Source organism: Gouania willdenowi, chromosome 1 (genome assembly GCF_900634775.1).
Source record: "Gouania willdenowi chromosome 1, fGouWil2.1, whole genome shotgun sequence".
NCBI lineage: Eukaryota > Metazoa > Chordata > Actinopteri > Blenniiformes > Gobiesocidae > Gouania > Gouania willdenowi.
The window spans coordinates 4,471,347-4,496,843 of record NC_041044.1 but is presented as its reverse complement, the minus strand read 5'-3'; the positions used below and the strand labels follow the sequence as shown (position 1 = coordinate 4,496,843).

At 39.5% G+C, this 25,497-nt stretch overlaps 1 protein-coding gene across 1 annotated transcript in view; it reads left to right on the top strand.

Moving 5' to 3' along the window:
- tmprss6 (transmembrane serine protease 6) overlaps positions 1–25,223 on the top strand; it is a 29,639-nt gene extending 4,416 nt beyond the window's left edge. Inside the window, exons 5-18 of the mRNA XM_028447928.1 lie at positions 1,963–2,150; positions 2,254–2,295; positions 5,526–5,730; positions 7,072–7,208; positions 8,286–8,398; positions 11,108–11,217; positions 13,211–13,353; positions 13,473–13,571; positions 14,670–14,783; positions 17,032–17,148; positions 18,938–19,106; positions 19,932–20,209; positions 23,842–23,978; positions 25,059–25,223. Of these exons, the coding sequence (XP_028303729.1) occupies positions 1,963–2,150; positions 2,254–2,295; positions 5,526–5,730; positions 7,072–7,208; positions 8,286–8,398; positions 11,108–11,217; positions 13,211–13,353; positions 13,473–13,571; positions 14,670–14,783; positions 17,032–17,148; positions 18,938–19,106; positions 19,932–20,209; positions 23,842–23,978; positions 25,059–25,223 (2,017 nt within the window). The remainder of the gene's footprint in view (positions 1–1,962; positions 2,151–2,253; positions 2,296–5,525; positions 5,731–7,071; positions 7,209–8,285; positions 8,399–11,107; positions 11,218–13,210; positions 13,354–13,472; positions 13,572–14,669; positions 14,784–17,031; positions 17,149–18,937; positions 19,107–19,931; positions 20,210–23,841; positions 23,979–25,058) is intronic.
- Positions 25,224–25,497: the final 274 nt, after the last annotated feature.

Here is a 25,497-nt window from a genome sequence, read left to right as displayed (position 1 = left end):
GTGTTCAGGATCCCCCGCATTGCCCTCAATGAGAGGAGACGATGGCAGCTCTACAGGATCAGTTTACACGTTAGCATATGTAACTGAGAGGAGCGCAACTTGCCTTGGCGCTTGACATACATGACAGTCGTGGTATTGTCTGTCCTCACCAGGACATGGTATCCCCCGAGAGATGGAAGGAAGCGTATCAGCAAGAGGAACACCCCTGAGAGCTCCAAATCATTTATGTGAGAACGCCGGTGGTCTTCATTCCAGTAACCTCTTACAGACTGGCCAGCGTGAACCCCATCCCAGCCCTTCAAGCTGGCATTTGTGGAGACCACCTTCCTGGACATAATGGTGCCCACAAGTACACCGTGCGTCAGGGAACCTGGCGCACAGTGGCGCAGAGTCGCGCCGCACTCTGATGTAACCAACACTTTCCTTGCATCATGACGCACAGGACTCAGCTCATGTGAAACCACCCACAGGTAGAACCTTTCTGAACGTGACGGTGCCATTAGTCATCCCTTGTGCCAGGAAAAAATGGCACACCCCTGGCACACCCGGCGTGACCATCACCAGATGATGATGATCACACCACGGACGGACCGTCAGCATTGGGAGAGCGCCGTCAGCCGGAGCTTAGGCTCGGTGGTTCAATACCTACCGGTGATGAACCGAGGACAGCACTTCTTCTCAACCTGGTGTGGTCCAAGCAATGCGTATATACTAACCAGCGTCCGTCAACAATTTAGCTGGAGATAAAAAACGTGAGATATGCTGAGAGAAAGAAGAAGTGTTTGAATGGAGGGTGTCTGTCCGCCTCCTCCTTTTACTGGAGTTGGGAGTGTCCCTGGTGGACGGACACGTTTCACCAGCCAATCAGGATTGGCATATTGATATAAATGCTTCAGAGGGTTGCAGATGGAGGATCCATCCCATAGTGAGACATCTCACGAAATACTATGAAATATAACTGTTCTTTACACAAGGGAGTGTTTGTCAAAGGGAAAATTATGTAGGGCAACATGAACAACAGCAATAATGATAATAGTAATAATAATGGATGAATAAATACATAATAATGACATCAATAACCAACCCTTACTGCCCCCTGGTGGTGATAGAAAAGTACTTTTTTCATTCTACTACTCATTGTGTTGGTCTTTTTTCGACACATACTTCCCAAATGTGCTCAGAAATGCTCTGGACAAGTGGATAATTATTTGTCAGGAAGATGGCAAGTTTTTATGGAATGCACTTCCTGTGGCAGAGCGCTATTCGCCAAAAAACAGAATGTCTCAATTAGAGTAGTTAGACATTTTTGCAAGTGACAAAACCTGTCATGTAATTACTTTTTTCAAAACTGGCTTTGTAGTGCCCCCATAAACTTTTAATTAGCAGCCCCTCGCACACATTTGCTCTAAACATTCCACAATTTACTGACATACAGAATCTATTAAGATGGACAAAAAAGTCTCTTGAAGCCATGTTCTAATACCTGCTATTTCTAATCAAAATTAATTTTTAATCCAATTTACTGGACTCACATTTTAGCTTCTTGTGCACATCACTAAAGGACCAATGAGAAATCAATAGGTCTTGAAAGTATTTCCATATCTCACACAGTGTGGGAGTGGCGAACCTTAAACTCTTGTGAGATCGTCATTTTAACCCCTGAAAGAGTAATATATTATATATTTGCTTACTTATCGATCTGCCCCAATCCGCAACCAGATCTTGTGCCGTACGGAATGAAGTTTGACTTGGATGCGACGGTAGGAAAGAGTCGCCTCATGGCTCGATGGGCAGGGCAGGTGCGAGGGCCTGTTATCAATGCTTGGAGTTTTAATTTACATATTATTACACCGTACTACTGAGTATTAGACTATCTTGGATGGACCTGCTGGTATAAAGACATGTTATTGACTTGCAGCTCTTTCCAGGGCTTTTTGTAAACGTGATCACTTTCCTCTGCAGGGAGGGCAGCGTTGTGGCTCACTTGTGGATGATCCTGTCCATACCCAGCAGCCATGTTGGTAGGGTGACCTCAGAGCAGGTCACAAAGAGTCTGATGATCAGCCTGAACAGATGGAGAGAATCAAAGGAGATGGAGACGGCTATGATCGGAGGGTATTTACTCCACCTTCCAACACTGGTTGTCATGGGTGAGTCCCAAGCAGATACATATGGAAAGCATAGATATATGTAGTGTGTGCTAACAATAGAAACAGGAAGTATTTATTCTTGTCTGTGATGTGTTTTCCACAGAAACTGAACAGAAAGTGGTAGAACTTTTGAGATCCTCATTTGGTATTACTTTTGTTTTTGTTTCCAAAACAATTTTCAATTCACAATAATCTTCTATTCCAATTGATTTGCATGCATATGGTATAGAGTAATGGGAAAACCTTTATGGACACTGTTCAGATTTAACAAAATCCTAATTATGACCATAAAAACTTTACAGAAAATTAATTTGTTGTGCTTCACAAGACGAGTCTGCTTTCACCAAACACGAACCTGAATTTTCTTGCCAAAGTCAGCCTTGTGCATCATTTATGATTCAATAAACAACATCAGTTGTATCAAGATGTGTCCAAAAGTTTCTATCCTACTCTGTATAATTATTGGTAATAAAATCGTACTAAATCTCTTAGTCTAAGTGTCAATGACCTCAATTCATGTATAATTATGCATGTTTGAAGGATATGATCGTCGTTTTCTACATTGAACACACGCTGAACACTGAACGGCCTTTTGTTCTGTCCTCATTGTGCTAGTAGCTGTAAATATGGGCAGACATAAGGAGAATTAAATCGATCTCATTTTTTAAACTTTATTCTATCTTTAAGGCCGGCTGCACTACATTAACCTATGACACCTATGCCTTAGAACAGTGTTTTTCAACCTTTTTTGAGCCAGAAAAGAATCAGAAATGGGCAACTTTTGTCACAGTGAGGGCCAGAAAAGTGTGACTGTATCTGATCCAGGGGTCAAAATATGAGAATTCATGTCAAATTGTCTCAGCTGCAAAAAAAGGCCATTTCTCCAAAAAGTGGAAGAGTTAAAATTTTGCAGATTTACAACAAATCAACCAAATGTGCAACAGTTTTGTACATTTTTACAAAATGTGTATATTTTTTGTGTGTTTTTGGAGGGATTTTGCTTATTGTTGTTTTCATTTTGTTCATTTTTCTGTTGTTTCATCCACCAAGTCATATTTTCTTATTTGTTTGTTTGTAGCATCAACAAAAGTTAACAGATTTTAACCAAAGACAGTCAGACCTTAGGCAATTAAAGACGTCATCAAACTTTGGAGGGAATCCAGATCAACATACTTATTCTATAGATCATTTTTAAAATGGAAAAATCCTTCTATCTTATGATTGACAACATTTTTTAAATTAATATATTGGTTCATAATTCAACATTCTTTATGAAATTGGGTTGGTTCCTCAATTATCCTACTGAGTTTCATCCAGATCAAATCAGATTTGTGCATTTTATGATGATTTTCCAACAAAAAAAATGGGAGTGTCCATACATTGTGACCTAATGTATGGTTATTAATAAGGGTAGAAATGTAAATGATCAGGATCATTGGTCCATATACAGTAACTGACACCAGGGTTGGGGTAAATTACAACTACGTCTTCAATTATCAATGTTCAATTACAACTCATTTACGATTATGGTGACCAACTACAATTACAAGGATAATTTTTCCCCTCAAAGTAAATTACAATTAAATTCTCAATTGCTATAAAGTTAAATTACAATTAATCACAATTACTGAGCCTTTAATAAACAACCTCATAAAACTTAACTTGAGTTAGCTTTCTGTTAGCATCTCTGATGATCAGCTGTAAAATACACTAAAAAAATATTATATATCATCCAATTTATTTCTCATCTCTTGGTTTTGTTGTTTGGCTTCAAGGCAAGGCAAGGCAAATTTATTTATATAGCGCATTTCATACTCAAGGCAACTCAATGTGCTTTACATGATAAAACATTCAATTGTTTAAAATCAATAAGAACATTTAAATCAATAAGAACATTTAAATCATCAGTAAAATCAATTAAAATCATCAGTAAAATCATCATTACATCAACAACATGACAAAAAATCTCTCTCTCAATCATACGCAGTAGAGAAAAAAGTTCCTTTAACTTTGATTTAAAAATGTTCACATGTGATGCTGACTTCAGCTCCGCTGGCAGTTTGTTCCACTTCTTTGCAGCATAACAACTAAAAGCAGCATCACCATGTTTACTGTGAACTCTGGGCTCCACTATCTGACCTGTGTCCATAGATCTGAGAGACCTGCTGGGTTCATACCTGACTAACATGTCACTGATGTATTCTGGACCAAACCCATTCACAGATTTATACACCAGCAGCAGAACTTTAAAGTCTATTCTGAGGCTGACTGGGAGCCAGTGTAAAGACTTTAAAACTGGAGTAATGTGTTCTGATCTCTTTGTTCTGGTTCAGACCCGAGCTGCAGCGTTCTGAACCAGCTGTAGCTGTTTGATGCTCTTTTGGGGGATTCCTGTCAGAAGACCATTACAATAGTCCAGTCTGCTGGAGATAAAAACATGGACCAGTTTCTCCTGATCTTTCTGAGTCATTAAACCTTTCACTCTGGAGATGTTCTTTAGGTGGTAGAAGATGTTTTTGTGATAGATTTGATCTGACTGCTGAATGTAAGATCTGAGTCAATCAGAACACCAAGGTTTTTGACTTGGTCTTTAGCTTTTAAAGATCCAGACTCAGATACTCGCTGACAGCAGTCCTCTTTTCCTTGTTACCAAAGACAATCACCTCCATCTTGTCATGGTTTAGTTGAAGGAAGTTTTCACTCATCCAGCAGTTTACTTTTTCTAAACAGTCACACAACACCTCAATGGGACCATAGTCATCTGGGTTCAGTGATAGATATAGTTGTGTGTCATCTGCATAGCTCTGATAATCAACCTTACAGTTCTGTAAAATTTGTCCTAAAGGAAGCATGTAAAGGTTAAACAGAAGGGGTCAGTATCCATAAACATATTGGTATTTTTGTTGTGAGTCAGTATAACCCCTAGATGTATTTTATTTAAGTTCTATGCAAATTACAATTACAAAGTCAGTTATTTGAACTCAATTACAATTCAATTACGATTAAAACAGCAATATATATATTTTTAATTAAATTAAATTATGTCACAATTGTAATTAATTAAAAATCACGCAATTACAATTATAATTGACCCCAACCCGGGCTGACAGTATCTGGGGCTTGGCTGAGGTTGTGAGGTTTTCAAAAATTAGACAGAGCCAGTCGCTAATGTCTGACCTCGACAGCACTTAAAAGATCCACAGCTGAATTGTTGCCTCCAGTTACCACAGCACACCTTTAGATGAGCAGTAGAGTCCATATCTGTTTTAATAAAAAGTATCCTAATGCTATGGCTGCTCAGTGCAGTAGATTATGATGATCCAGGATAATTTGATGCATTTGACAAAGCCCTGACCTCATGTGAATTCATCTTAGACTGTTACCGCTACCAGAGGGTGGCACCCAGTGGCCCCGTGAGCCTCCGAGGGCCCGACACCCAGCGCTCCTCCTGCATGTGGCACCTCCAGGCGGCCCCGGGCTCCCAGCTGGAGCTCCACATAGAGTGGCTTCTCCCGGAGTGCAGGGACCGACTGGTGGTGTACGACTCCCTCACGCCCTCTGACGATCATCTCATTACATCGTAAGACGCTGAACACGTCACAAACGTAACAATTAATCACTGTTTCAATAACAGTACCAGGGTTATTATAGGTAAATGAAAATCTAAATATAAACTAATTAACGGATCCGTTCCCTGTACGATCCGAGTCAGAGTTTGGTCCACCTTGCAGGCAGTAAGTCAGGCTGGTTTCCAGTGAGGGTTGCATTGTGTTTGAAATGTCATATTAACGTAGAACTCATACTTCAAAATGAGTATGTAGCGTGTTCACATTAAATAGTATGAAAATATTGAGTATGTGAGAAATACCAGGATGTATGGGGACATTTTTGAAGTATGCACTGTGGGCACACTAGTCATACTCAACTGTCCCATGATGCATTGCGAGCGGAATGTAAAATGGTCCTCGGACCGACTTTGAGCTAAAAATCCAACATCCCTTTTTCAAAATAAAAGCATCTCTTAAACTCTTTTGTATAGGGCTCTTGTTTTGAAGTTAACCAGAAGTTTTGTCAGTAGCACAATGGAGGGTCTCCACATTCTGGCATTAAATGTGTTTATGTGAGTTTTATGGATGAAATGAGCACATGTTGATATTCTACTTGGTCACAATAAACGATCCACAGCTCGAGTCAGTCAGTCAGTCAGTCAGTCAGTCATTGATTCAGTCAGTCAGTCAGTCAGTCAGTCAGTCAGTCAGTCAGTCATTGATTCGGTCAGTCAGTCAGTCAGTCAGTCATTGATTCAGTCAGTCAGTCAGTCAGTCAGTCAGTCAGTCATTGATTCAGTCAGTCAGTCAGTCAGTCAGTCATTGATTCAGTCAGTCAGTCAGTCAGTCAGTCAGTCATTGATTCAGTCAGTCAGTCAGTCAGTCAGTCATTGATTCAGTCAGTCAGTCAGTCAGTCAGTCAGTCAGTCAGTCAGTCATTGATTCAGTCAGTCATTCAGTCAGTCAGTCAGTTAGTCAGTCAGTCATTGATTCAGTCAGTCAGTCAGTCAGTCAGTCATTGATTCAGTCGGTCAGTCAGTCAGTCAGTCATTGATTCAGTCAGTCAGTCAGTCAGTCAGTCAGTCAGTCATTGATTCAGTCGGTCAGTCAGTCAGTCAGTCATTGATTCAGTCAGTCAGTCAGTCAGTCAGTCAGTCATTGATTCAGTCAGTCAGTCAGTCAGTCAGTCAGTCAGTCAGTCAGTCGCTCTGACTTTTATTTCCACTGCACATGAACGTGCACCATGCCATTTATGCTGACATGGTACAAAAAAAATGAAAAAAAAAAATTGGGCAGAAATATTTATATTTTACATTGAAATTTGCGTTGTACATGTGAATGTATATTTTAGTTGTGGTGTCGTGTGTTTGCAGCGTGTACGGCTGCAGCAGACACGAGCACGTGGTGCGTGTGCTGTCATCAGGCGAGTGGATGACGGTGATCTGGAAACAGGGACTGTATAATTACAAAGACCCGTTCTCTTTGTCTGCACAAGCCTGGGACCACCAAGGTAAGGAGACCATCTATGACCCTGGAGCTGAAAAAACATACAATAATAACTATATACTGTATGTTTAAAGCTGATGGGAGAGCAATAAACAATCCAAATAATGCAATATAACAGTTGTTCTGATATTATGAGGATTAGGGCCACCGAAATAAACACAAAACAAGATCCAAAATTTCTTAATTAATGTTCCAACTTATTTCTCAGAATTCTGAATTCAAACTCAGAATTCGAATTTTTTTCCTCAGAATTCTGACTTTAAACTCATAATTCTGCCTTTAGTTTCAAAATTCTGACTTTAGTTTAAAAATTCTGACTTTAAACTCAAAAATGTTGACATTAAACTCGGAATTCTGATTTTAATCTAAAAATTCTGACATTCAACTCAGAATCTTGACCTTTTTCTTCTCAGAATTCTGACTTTAATCACAGAATTCTGACTTTTTTTCAAAATATTGACTTTTTTCCTCAGAATTCTGTCTTTGAACTTAGAATTTTGACTTTAAACTCAGAATTTTGATTTTAATGTGATAATTCTGACTTTTTTCCCTGAATTTTGACTTTAAATTCTGACTTTTTTTCCACCAAAATAATGACTTTTTTTCCTCAGAACTCTGACATTAAACTCAGAGTTCTGACTTTAATCTTAGAATTCTCAGTATTCTCATTTTCTTCTCAGAATTCTTACTTAAAACTCAACTTTAAACCCAGAATCAGACTTTAATCTCAGAATTCTGACGGTAATATCAGATGTTATTAATTAAATGAAAGCATTTATGATTTTACTCCATATTTTTTATTGTCCAAAACATGCAAAGTATGAGCAACTCTACATTGATTCAGGATGATAATCTGTGTGTGTGTGTGTGTGTGTGTGTGCGTGTGTGTGTGTGTGTGTGTGTGTGTGTGTGTGTGTGTGTGTGTGTGTGTGTGTGTGTGTGTGTGTGTGTGTGTGTGCGTGTGTGTGTGTGTGTGTGTGTGTGTTATAGTAGGCTGGGACTAAAGACATTTTAAATCAAAGTATCATTGGTACATTGATAGCCGGTTCCTGCTATTGTCCTCTGTCTCTGTCCTACCCAGAATGCAACGCCACAGTCCATCTAAATGCACTGCCTGGAGTCCAGGGAACATTAAAGACTCCTTTCTTTCCCAGCTACTATCCCCCAAACACCAACTGCTCCTGGAGCTTCATCGTAAGCCCCTCCTCTGCACATTCAGCACCATTTCATTGGAACAGAGGGAGTGGTTCTTTCTTTCTATTGGCTATTGGCGGAGTTTGAGATTAAATATATAGACCGTCATGAGATTTGCACTAATCACAATGTGTGTAACATATACAGTACAATAATGTAAAAATGCTTAGTAACATAACTGATAAAAACTTGCATTGACACTTTGTTTAATGTTGTAAATTCATGATAAAATCTTTCTGCTTCATTTTTGCTGCAGTACCATATACTGCACATGAACTGGATACAGTGTCGTTTCACTGTTTATATTGAGAAAAAGAATTAATGCAGATTATAGACAAGGTCAAAAGACATAAAGGACAAAACAAAAAGAACTAAGGGGCTTAACAATGTACTTACAATCAAACAACAAATCTGGCAATTAAAATAAATCAAGTTTTTTCTTAAAAGAAGGCATTTCTGCCATGAAGAAAAAATAAAATACTGGCAAAAGTTCCTCTATTGCATAAAATTAAATTTAGATTCAAAGAAACAACATTAATGAATATAATATTTACCTAACAAAATAATATTATTCTTGCCAAAATCAATCATCTTCATTAACAAACAAGCAAAATGTCCCATCTGATACATATTGAGTTGAATCCCTTTAGATAGAAACCAACTTTTAACATCGCTCCAAAAACTCTGCACTATGTCGCACAAAAATGATCTGTAATTTTTCACAGAAGTCAATTGTAGAATGAAGAACAATCCGTGTATCATTCATTCATTTGTTTTTCATTATGTAACAAAAGCATAAAAAACAAAAAAAAATACTCATTATTTGATATTTGTTTCCAAATCCAAAATGAAAAAATGGAAAATGTCTTGTTTTTCTTTGTCTGCACATGCTGTCAAAGGTCAACACTACAAGAAGTGCAATCATTATGAGACAACAATGCATGTTTTGTTATTGCAATAAAATAAATTAATTCATTTTATTGCTTAATTGTGACCATCACCAGCCCTCCCTAAGGAAGGGTAAGAAATCTTTTTTTATAGGGAGGATATAAAAAGGGAGAGCAGTGTTCCACCTAGGTGGAGGGGGAGGGGGAGGGGGAAGGGAACAGGGAGGAGAGACTCAAGGGTGGGGAAGAATAGATTATTAAAAAGTGAGTGAGATGTGAAGTTGTAGTACAACATATTGTGATTATTATGTTGTGTAATCAAGCCAGTCTGGTGACAAAGTGTGAAGCTTAGCTATAATGGTGGTGGATGTGGACAGAGGGAAGGAGTGAGTGGTAATACCTACAGCGGCATGACAAGATCGCATTCCAACTGTACATCAGAAACGTGTCCTTTTCACTGTAGCTGGTGTTGGACACAGAACCTCCTCACGGACATTTCAGAGGATTTAGAGACTCCTAAGTGTTGCAGAGCTAAAGATATCTCGGAATGTGTAACGCTTCACTTCTGGGTCACGTATTTTGGCAAATCGGTGATAGAGAAAACGGATAAAGGTGTTAGTTTTCTGTTTTTTGCTTTTCGTACAGAAGCAAGAGAGCTTGAATTCGAAAAACAACGCATTTTCCGTTTTTTCATTTTGGTTTTGGAAACAAATATCAAATAATGAGTGTTTTTTTCATTTTTCATGTTTTTGTTACATAATGAAAAACAAATCAACGAATGATACACGGATTAAGAACCAACCTAAAGTCTCAAAAGTTTGGGATCATTTCACTGAAAACTTATACAACACACCTGAGGTAGAACTAACATCTGTGACTAATGCTGCGTTCACACCGGATGCGTCACGAAATGTCCGTATGTCCAGATTACATACAAAATCAACAGATAGATGCGTCCCAGATGTGAAATCTTTCCTGTGTGACGGTGCGGTCCGATCCGCACTTCAAGAGCGTTGGCCGTGCGAGCGCGCTCTCGATTTTATGCTTATCCGCACATTCGCAAGAGTTGAAAATATTAAACTCCTGTGACTGCTTCACATGACAAAAGCCAATGAGAGTCTTTGTTGACGACAACGTCAGGCCGTCAACACGGACACCGGTCTGTTCACCCATTCAACCATGGAGTAGAAGCTGTGTGTGACCACCTGGAGCTGTAGGACACGCCCTTTATAACCAGGACCGGACTAGGAAGGATTTGGCGTGGAGGAGAATCAGCGAGGAGGTGGTAGTAGCAGGTAAAAGTTTTCTCTGTAGCACTGAGCTAGGATAGCATTAGCTGCTAATCACAACAGCGTTTTTCACTGATGGTTTATATTTATAAGAGGAGAAAAAGGAGCACAGCTCCTCGCTTCAGCAGGCAGTGAAACTCACCCAGTTGTATGTGTCACTGGTGGGCGGTGCTTCGCTTCAGACATGCATATGAAGCGAATGGGGACATTTTTGATCCTGCGACACATGCGGAACATTCCATGCGGCAGATGCGTTCGGAGCCGCAGAAGATACAATCGGTGTGAATGCAGCATTATAAATAACAGTAATATAATAGAATCAAGAATTGTATTTTTTCAAATGAATTTGGAAAAACAGTAATGAAAACTTTTGACCCATCCGCAAACTCTGCGTATGATTATATTAATATAAGACAAATTCAGTTGTTATTGCAACACATTTATGTTATGATTCCTCATTTGTGTGATTGGACATCGATCGTGATGTTAAATCTGAAACCAACCTCAGACTCTGCTTCTGTTGGTGCTTCCAGATGCCTGAAGCACAGATGGGTTTGTCCCTGGAGTTTGAGGGCTACGAGCTGAGCAGAGCCAGCTACAACCAGGCCTGCACCCAGGGTCAGTGGATCATCCAGAACCGCAGGTACAGCAGACACAGGTTTAATCGTTTAACTCTCTTTAACCTCACTGAGAGAGTTGACTTTTCTCCAGGTAAGATATAAGCTAGCTGCTGTGTAAACGCAGCACTAACTGTTGTGCTGGTTTTGAATGGAATGAGACAGAGTCACGTTGTAGGGTTGCTGGTCAGATGCGGACACAGGATTTATTTGGTCAAAGGGTTTTTAGGCAGAACTAAATTCAGACTCAGAGGTTTCAGTGTGTGTGTCCAATGAATCTGTAACTGTTCTGTGCTCTTAGGGTTTTGTATGCTACTGATAGCGCTAAGCATAACAGTGACGGAGCCTCTGAGAAGAGGCCTTGGTAAATGCTATCAATACGATAGTATCTGGCCTGCTTAGGGCAGTGTGACCAGAACTGACCAGGAGAGACTGTAATCACATATCACCAACAACGAGGGATGGAATGAGAAAGTTTACTTACTGCTTCCATCACCCTTCGAAATGCGCAAAATCTCAATAGTGCAATAAAAACTGGTGATGGAAATTCCTGGAATTTCGAAAAAACACTCAAATATCGCTAAAACATTTTTACGCTTTCATGAGGAGGAATTTCAGACATTTCGATAATGAAATGTGTCGGAAAAACTCCATGGAAACACTTTTTCCACAAATACACGTCACAGGACATGATGTACCTGGTCACATGACCACTTACGGGAGGACAGAAAAGGAGCATTAGACTTTAAAATGATTACTGCCACATTAAACGTGAAACAACAAAGTCATACGGAGTGTTATAAGGAGGTTCTGAGCGTCCGTTTTCCTGCAGCGAAGTTTCGCTTGATGAGATTTCACCAGAGTTATGAGGTTCCTGCCCAGAACAACCTTCAATGGAAACACGTTTAAAGTGCAAATATACTTTGTCGACATTTAGAAATATCGCTTTTATTTTGCAAAAATCTGTAATGGAAACACAGCTAGTGCTAGCTTAACATTAGCACGAGTACAAAAAAGTAACAGAGCAGGGCTGTCAAACTTATTTTAGTGGAAGGGGCCCCAATATGCATCAGTTTGATCTCTGGTGGCCCTCAGAAAATGAGTAATTTCAACAATACTGTGCCTTAGTTTACATTTCCATCTTTTAGTGAAAAATAAAGTATGTAAAGGCTCAGACAATAACCAGCAAACAGATATTAGTCCCTGCAGAATCTTCACTTTCTTTCTTCACTATTCTTGATTTTGTGACCAATTTTTATTCAATTTGGGGGAATTCTGTGGAATAATTAAAGGAAAATTGCAATTAAAATTGACCCCTAAATGCTGTAATAAAAGTTGTAAAGGTTTTAAAGGTACCCAACAAAAGAAATATTAAGATTCATATCTAAGCTAGAAGCATCTTCTCCTTGAGTGCTGAACCACATTTATATTCACAAAAGATTTGAGTTTAAACTATTTGCACTTATGTTGGTTTTTATTCTGAAGCAGTTTTGTTTTGTTTAGTGGAAGTTAAAATTTCTGTAAAGACATTTAGAGACAACTTTTATCACAGCGGGGCCACAGAAATGTGATTGTATCTGATCTGAGGGCCACATTATCAACATTAACACAGGAAACCACACAGGGTTTGTGTGTTTTTGTTGATATTCTGTGTCATTCTGTGTGTTATGAATCATGTTGTGTAATTTTGTATATTATTTTAATACTGTGTGTATTTGTTGTCGTCATTTGTCTTTTTTGTCATTCTGTGTGTTTTTGTTGCTTTTGTGTGTGTTATCAGTCATTTTGGGTATGTTTGGAGTCATTCTATGTATTTTTGCTTTTAACTTGTACTTTTTCATGTGTAGTTTGTAGTCTGTTGGTGTTTTTGTTATTCTTCTTGTATATTTTATTGTAACTGAAAACAATTTGAAGCTTTTTATTGTCACTGTATATTTTCGTTGCTCTTTTGTTTATTTTGTTCAAAGTTTTTTATGTTCCTTGGAGTCATTTTGATCCTGGTTCCGTTCCTGTGCACAGACTGTGTGGGATCAGGAGTCTGCAGTCCTACAGTGAACGCCTCTACCTGCTCACGTCTACAGCCACGGTGGTCCTGACCTCTGAGGTGTCTCTGACCGGGCCGGGCCTTCAGCTGCACTACAGTGTCTTTAACCTAACGGACCGTGAGTTACAGATGCAGGATTTACTATGAGAAGACTTCAATCATTCTGGTGTGTGTGTGTGTGTGTGTGTGTGTGTGTGTGTGTGTGTGTGTGTGTGTGTGTGTGTGTGTTTTCAACAGCTTGTCCAGGCCAGTTCCTGTGCACGCTCAATGGTCTGTGTGTTCCAGTCTGTGATGGGATCAAGGACTGTCCCAATGGGCTCGATGAGAGGAACTGTGGTATTGATCTCTTCTTATTTATTCCACTTAATGTCACAGACCATGATAAAGTCAGTGATTCTCAACATGTGGTTCTTTATGTCTTAATGTTCATTATTTTTCCCTCAAAAAACCATAAAAGGGGGAAACTTTTTAACTCTGTTTTATCTTTTCTTTGTCCCTTTTTTGTTTAGCTTCCTTTTTCCTAATTTTTGTCCATTTATCTTTTTGACCAAATTTTGTCCATTCTTTAACCATTTTTTGTTACTTTTCATCTAAATAAGCAATACCTTTTAAAGCATAAGTACTTTTTTGAATACTGATACATTTCTAAATCAGTAATTTTACTTGCACTTAAGTATGTTTTTAAAAAAGTAAAGTAATTTGTTACATTTCTACACTCAACCGTTACAGAGTAAATTATAATGTTTTTGTTTTAAAATGATCAACAGAAATTGTGAAACTACAAGAATTGAAATAACCAGACAACAATCAAATGCATCACATCATAGCCGACCAATCAGATTAAACCTAAAGCACCACGGCCTAAACAGCATTGAATGCTGGTTATTTTCTCAGTTTTAGAGTTCATAAATGTTGCTAAATTAGAGCATGATCATTTTTTCTAAATTTAAATTGAATTCATTGGTGTTATTTTATTTAAAAAGTAATAATAATTGTACATTTTGACAAACCTTTTATTTTATACAGATGCTTTTGGGGAAAATACATTTTTTACATTTTTGGACACTTTTCATCAACCTTTTGCCCAATAAACAACACTTGTTTCCCTACATTTTGCTTTCTTTTGTTCCACATTTTTGCCCCATTGGTTTGCCATTATATACCACCTGTTTCCTCTTTTTAGGCCGTGTCAAGGGGACGCCAGAGGGCCCCATTTGTCAAATGATTACTCCTCCGTTAGTTCTCGTTAGATCAGAATGTAGTTTGGTATGAATACTCTATGAATGAATATGATGGGAGGCTCCGAGCGTCTCATCAGCCCAGCCTAAAAAATATCATTATTTAAATATAGGAGAAATACCACTACCATATTGTTCCCTCAGATGGATTAGCGTGGAAACTCTAACTCATTATTTCCATGTGTGCGTGTGTCAGTGTGTGTGGCACAGTACAGGTGTCCAGAGGACAGTCAGTGTGTGGACTACTACAAAGTGTGTGACCAACACCCTGACTGCCCTGAAGCTTCAGATGAGATCAACTGTACCAACGGTAACACACTCGCTCACATGGCCTAAAATAACACAAGTTTAAAGTCTGAATTGTACTGTAAAATAATGTGCAGGCTTTTGTCTAATTATCATGAACCTCGTTATATAATCAGTTGTCATTTCCTGTCCTGCTCTCACATGGCAGATCGTTTCCTGCTCTTTGGACAGTTTTAACAAATACACAGTTTGCTTTCTGAACATGTGATGGGGTTATTCAGGGTCCTGCCCAGCCCACCTGCATTTACATTTTTCTAAACCTGAAGTCTGAATTAGAGAAAAGGGGCAGCCCAGGATTTGAAAATCCCAGGTCAATGTCATATTATGAGGCAGGCATGAGCAACTGGTGGCCCAGGGGCCAGGCTGCTGTTTGTGTGGCCCTCAAAGTGAACACAAAATTATTTAAATAAATAAAAATATACACAAAATGACAGCAAAAACACACAAGATAACACAAAGGACCTGTACTTATCACCCAAACTTCCAGGGTTTATTCGGTATGTGCTGTACTACAATGCTGGCTAACGTCTTGCGGAGCTAAATCACCATGGTAACTTAGGCTGAACAACAAACCTGGTCGGAAGTAGGTTAAGATGTGGATAGGACATGAGTGAGTACTTAAGTCCCGCCTCCTGACCAATCAGTTCTCTTAGATTATGACCAGTTCAATAAAAGGAGGATCACTGTGTGAACACGTCACTGTGGGGATCTGATGTGACAGGAGAGAGAATATTTAGACATTGATCAATCCTTTCATTTACCGATGACATCCAATAGGAAACATATAGATTTTTATTAGTCAGCTGATAAAGCCTGTGTGCGTCGGGCGTTCCTTTCTTCCTACTTTTTCTGCAGCAACAGCGTTCTTTTTGGTCTGAATTATGGATTTGAATTCTCCATATTTTTAAAGAATTATTCCCCATGTGTGACTTGAGTATTCACAGTTTTTCTGTTCTTTGTCGTTCGGGTCCAAAGGGTCCAAAGGGTCCAAAGGGTCCAAAGGGCCTGTAATACAAGGATGGATCAGTATATCCTGATAGCTCTCCGTTAGCTTCACCTAACCAAACTTTCTCCATCACAGAGCAGCTGTACTATGAAGCAGGTTATCAACACATTCACTACCCCGGGTGATTTCAGCCTGGCTATTAGCATGCTCACATGAAATGGGAGGAGATTACAGTGTCTGACCAATCACAAACACAGAGAAACTGTGTAGAGGAACTTACATCACAACTGAGGAATAATTCTTAAAAAATATATGGAATTAAAATCCATAATTCAGACCAAAAAACAATACTATTGCTGCAGAAAAGAATGAATAAATTAATGCTGTAAGATGTATCTAATATGAGAATATGCTATTATATAACCACATGAAAGGCTGTGGTTTGTGATTTAAATAGACCAGTGGGTCTGTTCTCTGGAGTCTGTTTTATCACATTCATCACGGCTCAGAACATCTGTCCATGTGTGTTTATTTCTGGGAGGGGTGTAAGTGCTCAGCCTGTTTGGTCACGTGACATTCCAGCGAGCCGAAGGGGACGAGGATAGTGACCGATATGGAGGACGAGCATCAGGAGCATGAGGAGGAGTCTGGTCCCCCTGGGCCGGGGAGGGTGCCTCGTCCCTGGGGAGGTTGCCTGGTCCCTGGGTAGAGTCCTGGCTGGTGGGGCCAGGCTTCAAGATGAGTCGGGTGGGTGGCCGACATCGCTACCGACCCCTTGCGCCAACTGTCGTGGGCCGGTCCCCACTTTGGGCAGCGCCACGCAGTCGGGGCGTACTGAGGACAAACTGCTCTGATTGACAGTTGCGCCAGGGGCGAGGGGCCCCCCGTCCCCCCCAGGAAGCTGTGAGTTGGGAGTGGGGCAGTGCTGTAAAGCTTGCGTTCTGAGAGCAACTGTTTTTGTCCTGTGTAGAATGTTTACAGAGTCACACTGTTTCTGTTTGCAAAAAACTTTATGATGACAAAGTTTCATCACTCTTATTTTGAAATCACTTAGTCGAGAACGAAAATAAGTTGATTTTTTTCTAAAAAAAAAGTCAAACCAATGGTAGGAAGGAAATAAATTGGGTTGTTGTTAAACCCTCGGCTTCTTCGTCACTTCCAGTTTCCACCAGTTTCAAGCATATCGAGTGTAAACATTGTAACCTCGTGTTTGCTTTTCAACATAAATAATGTATTTTTTTTAAGCTATGAGATTTAAAAAAGATGAGTTTTCATGCAGCTGTGTATTTGTGTGTGTTGTGTTCAGGTGTGCAGTGTACAGACATGACGTATGTGTGTGCTGACGGCACGTGTCTGAAGAAGCCAAACCCAGAGTGTGACTTTGTTACCGACTGCCCGGATGAGTCCGATGAGACGCAATGTGGTGATTACATCAAACTTCCACTTATTCTGACTTTTCTGTTCTTCATCTGTTAACTCTGAGCAGTTAATGGGGCAATATTATGAAAAATTATCTTTCTAATGGTTTTGCTACAGTGATATATATTCATCTAGCCTCATTCAGAGGGTCAAAGATCTGTTTCCTAACTCCCTTGTTATTCCACGTTTTGTAAAAAGTCGACTTCAAATGGGCGAGTTGGATTTTTCTCGCGTTATGACGTCACAACGTGGAAACTCCTCCTCCTGACCGGTGTTGGGAATAACAGCGTTTAAGTATAACGGTGCTACCAATGGAGCTACTTTTTCGGTAATGGAGTAATCTTAATTACTCTTCTTATCGTTACAACACCGTTATCATTACTGGGAAAATAAAATGGTTTAATGAAGTGTCCCGTGTCAGGCATCTAGGCAGCAGGCAGCCCAGCAGCAGCAGCAGGACAGTGGAGAGTGCATGGGTGAGCAGGGTTAGTGTTGGTGGGCGGAGTCTCTGCTCACGCAGAGTTGATCAAGCCAATGAGAGCCGAACAGGAAAAAAGCGCAAAGCAGTATCAAAACAAACATGGTGGCCGACAGGGAGAAGACCATCGCAGCTGCGTTCTGCTCTGTTTTAAAAAAACGTAAGTTGGTACCGTACTACACGCTGTTTTCAGCTGCTGGCTCCGTTTAGGGAAAAAGAGCTACACTCTTGTTTGTCCCGCCCCGCTCAGCCACCAGAACTCAAACGCCTGGTGAGAGCATGTATGAATAATACAAGATTAGGACAGATTCCAGGCTACATCTCTCTCGTCTTCTGATTTGATTTTACGTCTCTGTCTATTTTTGTCTCGTCCTTTATTCATTGACGATAATGATCAATTTAGTCATAGTTTTAGTCTCAATCAATGACTTCTTTAGTTTTTGTTTTCATCCACAAAAATATATTTGTGATGGGTTAGGGTTAGGGTGACGAAAATATTTAGTCAATGAAAATAACACTGTTTGACACGATAGTACAAAAGATAAAAACAAAAATAACTTCATAATTATTTTGCAGAGTAACTAATTACTTTTACAGCATAGTAACTGTGTTACTAACTCAATTCCTTTTTGGGAGAAGTAATTTGTAACGGTAACTAATTACTTTGTTAATGTAAAATGTCCAACTCCTCCTGACAATCCTGGCTCCTCCTACCCTACATAAGAATGTGAGCTCCTCCCTCTCAATCTACCTCACAGGTTAAACAAACATAGCAAAGGCAGGTTAATATTACAGTTAATATCTTTATGTTCAGTATATAGATAATCCAGTATAAAGATTAACAGAAGAGCCCTCACAATCAGTTTCACTTTTAGTATCCGTTACATTGTATCACCTTTATGTGATGATTTGATGTGTTTGTGACCCAATGCGATGCAGCGGTCGGACAAAACAATGGATTATTGTCTAAAATGGACTATTTCTGTGGTCAGAGGAGGAGAAAGACTGTTAATGATTTACTGCTGCTGTGATACACACTGAAGCAGTGTGTGTTTACGCCCACTTGTGCATATGCACGAAGGCCCAAAAACAGCCTGTTTTTAGGAGTGTTGTGAAAGTGACTTTTCAGAGGCTGAAACTCCAAAAAACAGGCGAGTTTGGGAAAATAAACCACAAATACTGCGTTGTTGGGGTTCTGGACAAATGGAGACGGCATAGCATAGCATAATACTGGACCTTTAATGTGTGTGTGTGTGTGTGTGTGTGTGTGTGTGTGTGTGTGTGTGTGTGTGTGTGTGTGTGTGTGTGTGTGTAGATTGTGGCCTTCGTCACTTCTCCAGTCGTATTGTTGGAGGCAGCGACGCCTCTGAGGGGGAGTGGCCATGGCAGGCCAGCCTTCAGGTGCGAGGCTCCCACCTGTGTGGGGGGGCCCTGATCTCCAGCCAGTGGGTGGTGTCTGCTGCACACTGTTTCTATGATGACCGGTGAGTGAAAGTCATTTCATTAGTTATGCTGACTCCGATCAGACGCTTTCAGCATCTCGAGTTAATATTTCTGCTTTCAACAAACTGTGAAAATGCTGAGCTCAGCTTCTGTAACCACATACACATTATAGAGCAGCTGATCGGACCAGAGCTGGACAACTGTTATCACAGCGGGGCCACAAACATGTGATGATCTGAGGGCCACATTATTAACGTTTATGTATTGGAGTCATTTTGTATATTTTTAGGTGATTTTTTTGTTTTGTAATACTTATATTTATTCCCTCTAATTTTGTGTGTTTTGCATATTGTTCAGTAATTTTACATTTTTAATAATAATGGGGGGGGGGCTAGAATGGCCATGCTGAACCTTAAGCATGAAAACTGTGCTGTGTAATGTTTATTGCCTGCATGATATGTGTCCAACTACTTTAGAGCACCCAATGTGGCCCACAGGAGCAATAAAAAATGAGCAAGCAATTCAGTTGTAGAAATCTCAGTCCTGCCAAATCAATGAAACTACAGTTTTTGTAAAACTTTTCTATGTTTTTATCACGTGACGGCAGCCATTTTTAATCATGTGTGGGAAGAAGAACTCTGTATTTTTCTAAAAATCCTGCAATTTCTCACAAACAATCCCACAAAACTCGAAGAAGAATCATCCAAAAATGAGTCAATAAGTAAAGGAATTTATAAGTGAAGATCCTGTAGGGTCTGATATCTGTCACTTATTGCTTAAATGTATTTCTCATGTACACGTGGAAGGTAAAAATGTCTTTATACGCCCCCACCCTGACTGTGATGAATGGATGTGTTTCCGTGCAGTCTGTACGCCCCCTCAGTGTGGACGGTTTATCTGGGGAAACTCCTGCTAAGCCGCAGCAGCTCAACTGAAGAAGTGGCTCGAATCAGACGCATCGTTCTGCATCACTACTACGACCAGGAGTCAAATGACTACGACCTGGCTCTGCTGAAGCTGGACCGGCCCGCCTCCGCCCTGCTGGCCGGACACGCCCGACCTGCCTGCCTGCCTCCACCCACTCACCAGCTGGAAGCAGGTCTGCTGTGCTGGGTGACTGGGTGGGGGGCGATGAGAGAAGGAGGTGAGCAATGAGCATCTACTCACCCAGTGTTTCTCAGCTGCTCCCACTCTGGGAGCCAAACTTATACTGATTATTCTTCCCTATCTCCTTTCCTATCCACTTTACTTTAAACCCTGGAAGTGTTTAAGTGGCGACCATGATAAGGAGCATTCCAATTCTCTAAAATCTAAGGAAAGGAGGCTTAATGCTTCCTTTATAACCTCCTTTAGCCTAGGAAACACTGATGCATCCTTTACCAAAGGAGACCACATAATGCTGACCCACAATTCCTTGCAGCGATAACATTTAAAGGGACCCACTCATCTGAGCGTTCACGGAAACTCACAATGACTGAAAACAGACACTCTGTCCTTCAAGAAAAAGAGATCACAGACATTTAGATTTAACCACATTCACCTCAGAATGATTTGTGTGGTTGTACATGTGTATGTGTACAACGTTATGTAGGCCTATGTCTGGCATAAATGTAACTATTTCATAAAATACTACGTATTTTGAATTAATGTTGATTAGTGAGTAGAAGGTGAGTGTGAACAACCATTCTCAATGTGACGTTCTTTTAGTTTCACTTTTGTTCCTTGTTGCCTGGTAACCTCTTTTCATTTGATTTACGTTCAAACTGTGGTGGGTTTCTCTTTATCTAAATGTTGATGTGATGATGTGAAGAATTAATTGCGGGCACCTTGATATAAACATAACATTTTATCAACACAAAGTGAAGATCAGTGTCCGAATTAGACCCTCCATGGTAAGGTCAGAGAACATCAAAGCCAAAATGCTGCTCCAAGGAAAACAGGAAAGCGAACACATATACGTATGTTCTGAAGAGAAACCTGAAACCGACATGTGGTGTCTAAATAAGGCTTTAGGACAAAGAGAAGAAGCAACAAATGTTTACTGTGGACCTAAAGGTCAAAACCTTGTGATTTTTGAGATTATATCAGTGGTTAGAGACACAGGGTAAAATGTTATACAGTAAATGCTTTTAGTTCATCTTCGGAAATGTGTAGTTTTTTCACTACAGCAGATGTGACTGTGGAGGGTCTGCCACACACACACTGGCTTCATAGGGAGAGCGAGAACAGACGGGATAAATCGCGTGTAATCCTAAGAGAAGCTTATTCAAGGTGAATTCATTTCACAGTCTGAATGCGGCTGCTGCTCAGGCAGCTAGGATCACAGCCCCCTGTGTGTACGCTGGCAGGGCTGAGCCGACAACAGCAGCCGCTGCTCGAGACATTAACTACAGAGTGATACGCGCATTAATGTCATCATCTCTAAAACACCAGAAAAATATCCACTAACACAAGATAACGTCCCATATGTTTGTCGCTATGTCTTTAATGAGAAAAAAGTTGTTAAAATCGTTCATAAAAAACATAAAAACTATTTGTGTGTTTCACTACCCAGCACAACAAAAGCCTGCCAAAAACGTGCCGCAACAATAGCTTCTTTCTTTTTTTTTTTGACATTATCACGTTCTTTCGCAAGATCACTTTGTACAGCAAATATAAACAAGAGAGTCTTGCTCTTGGTGGAATATCTCTGTGAATATAAATGTGATATCAGCCATAGTTAAGTACATGTACTCAATTTTGGTTTGATATTTTAAAAATTGATGTTAAGTTACGAGTACGACAAGTAAAGGTTTGAGTTTTAACTAGGGGAATGGTGGCCTAGTGGCTAAGGAGGGTTACCGGTTCAAGTCTCATCTGGGCCAACACTGTGAGATCCTGAGCAAGTCCTTCAACCCTCCAACTGCTCCCTGAGCGTCACACCATGGCTGCCCACTGCTCCCTGTATGTACAGTATATGACAATAAAGGCTAATTAAAAAATAAAAAAAGACATATTTCAAGTCTGTACTACTAGTAACACAAAATTGCCAACTAGTAGATGGTTTAACTTTGTGACTCCTGTCTGTAAAAGGTGCTATATAAATAAATATTACTTACTTACTAGTGCACCAAAAATCTTTACTAGTGGAACAAAATGTTTGTTTACTAGTACACTCAAAATATCACGACTAGTAGGACTGTTTTATTCTACTAGTAGTACTAGCAAAGGGGAAAAAAAGATTCACTAGTCGTACTCTTAGTCATAATGCAAATGTAGTAGGAGGGATAAATCCAGCTCTGATTGGTTGGAATACTATTGAATGCCAATGGCAAGCTTCAATTGGCTTTCCCCGCCCCCTCATTAGCATATAAGTCTTACTAGTTCCGATAGTAACACCTTTTACTTCACCAGTGCACTAATGAATCAAACTTGAGCACATGTACTCCAAATGTGATTACTACTAGAGCTTAAAGGAGCATAGAGCAAGATTTGTGAAAAAATAAAAATACATTTTAAGTTTTTAAATGCTAATGGTTGATGAAGCACTCTAAACCATGGAGAACGAGTCCACACATATTTCTACTTATGGTGTGAAACATTTTGTTCTTCTGTCCTGGGCACAAATTTCCCGCGTAGTTCTGCAGACATGATGTCAAATGACGCTGGTGCGCGTTCTCGACGGCTTGAATACTAGAAATAAAGAAGAATGAGAAGAAGACGCTTGGAGACTGAAAGACGACAAGCACAGTGGACTAAACTACTGTTTGGTTCCACAGATGTACGCAGAGGCATGTGCACAGGTCTTACAGTAAACAATTCCTTTCAAAATAAAAGCACAAGGCCATTCCTCTTGTTCATGGAACTTCCTGTACATGTTGTGCATCCTTAACACACAGAATGTTTGTAGACAGAGAAGTGTAAAAGAAATGAGTGTGTTTCTGATGTCATCTCATCACGCACGCACACACACACACACACACACACACACACACACACACACACACACACACACACACACACACAGCTGTACAACAAAAATACAAACATCTTTATTGACAAAATTGGAAATGGATTTTGAAATAATAATGTTTTTCCCGATGATGTGTTGGTGTTTCCTCACAAATCAATTTAACTGATTAAGGTCGAACTGAGATGAGCGACTTCTATCACTGCAGGATCATAAAACTGTGATTGTATCTGATCGAGGGTCACATGATCAACATTCAGAATAATGATCTGATCGTTAACACAGTAAACAACAAAGGGTTTGTTTGTTTTTGTATATTTTTGGAGTCTTTAGTAGGTTTTTATCTCTTTTTGTGTGTTTTTGTTGTTGTTTTGTATGTTTTTGGATTTTATGTTATTGGTGTCATTTTGTAATATTTTCACTGGGGTTTATTTATTTCTTTGTTTTTTGTAAACAGGATTAAGTCAAAAGTACTTAAAGTCAAAGATAGACTTTATGTCATGGAAAATTCCATTCATTTTTGCGGGAAATCCAGATCAATAGATTGTTTCTGGATCAGCTTTAAAAATGTCAGAAATCCACATCTCAGTTTATTATGAACCAAACTTTATCAAAGTTTTATCCAAGCCTTTAAAGTATGAATGATATTGGTACCATTGATCTAGAAAACTGATAATATCTGGAAAAGAGTTTTGTTTTGAACATTTCTTTTAATAATTTTGTGTATGTTTGTTGTCGTTTTGTATATTTTTTGAGTCATTTATTTTGGAATCATTTGCAATTTCATTGCATACAGATTTGTTTTTATTTTATTTTCTGATTTTCAGGGAGAGCCAGTAACACCCTTCAGAAGGTGGACGTACGTCTGGTCAGCGAGGACGCATGTGTTCGTTCCTATGGAGACTTGGTCACTCCCAGAATGCTTTGTGCCGGTTATCGCAGTGGAAAGAAAGATGCCTGTCAGGTATAAATAAACATCTACATGTTTAGGACCATAGAAGAAGAAAATATCCAAGCCTGAGGTGTAAAGAACTGATATATCCTACTCAAGTAGAAGTACTGTAGTACAAGCAAGGCATACATAAAATACAAAAGTACAAGTAAAAGTAGCTCAATCAAATAGTAGTAATAGTTACGACCGTATTTTCCGGCGTATTGGACGCCATTTTTTTCCTTTAAAGTTGAGGGCGTGGCCAATGTGGAGGTGAGCTTTATGTGTGGATCCTTCAGTCAGTCGCACACATGTGTCCAGTGACAGCATCAGTAGGAGGCAGAATATTACTGATAGTCCCCCCGTACAGCAGAATGAGTTCACTGTAACAGCCACTTATGAACGTCACGGTGAACTCAACGTTCATAACCAGCTTCAGATAATGTAGGAAAAGTGAAAACTCTCATTGCTTTAATAACAGGACGGAGGCGTCATGGTCCGTGTGCAGGATGGCGTCTGATCGTGGAGGGAGTGAGAGCTGAAGTCAAACATCTGTTGATAATTAGTTTTTATTGATATATTTACTGTCTATTCATATATAAAAATAAGATTTCTGATGGTTTAAATACAAATCAAATACCAGTAATAAAAGGAAGTTTGTGGAGCGGTGCTGGCTAGTATGCATTTATAAATAAAAAGTACACTAAGGTTTCAAATGTAAGACATCTCAGCCAGTTTTTGATATTATTTGATATCGTATTTTCTGGGCTATTGAAGGCATCGCTGTATTCGCCGCATTCCTATAATGTAGCAATTTTCCAAGAAAAATCCAAAGGCCGCTCCGCTCCATTTGATTGTTTTCTGGTCATTTAATTTGTTGTAGTTTCACAATGTATGTTGATCATTTTAAAACAAAAAAATAATAATTTACTCAGTAACGATTGGCTGTAGAAATGTAACAAATTACTTCTTTTAAGACGTAATTAAGTACAAGTAAAATGACTGATTTAGAAAAACAAAAACCAATAGCCATAAATACAACTCAGTTACAGTAAAGTGAGTAGTTGTAATCTGTTACTGTTACCTCTGCTGATCATTATTATAATCCATCAGGGAGACTCTGGGGGTCCTTTGGTTTGCCAGGAATCGTCTGGACGTTGGTTCCTGGCTGGAGTGGTGAGCTGGGGCCGAGGCTGTGGTCGTCCAGATTACTACGGCGTCTACACTCGTATCACCAGACTCACTGAGTGGATGAAGCAGGTCATCAACAGCCCCTGAGTCAACCATCCATCACATTTATTATTATTAATCATTAAAAAACAGACTTTTTTTAAAAAAATGATTTCATGTAACAATTATCTTTATTTATAGAACTTTATGGAATGATTTTTAATATAGTGTTTATCATTTTTATTGCAATAAAAAAGAAAGAAGGTTAAAGTAATTCAAACCATATCAATGCTTTATTAAAGGTACTGCGTGAATTTTTAAACATTCAATAAAACTTCTGATAAATGACCGTTGTTCTTCATCGTTGGAACCTTACCGTAAT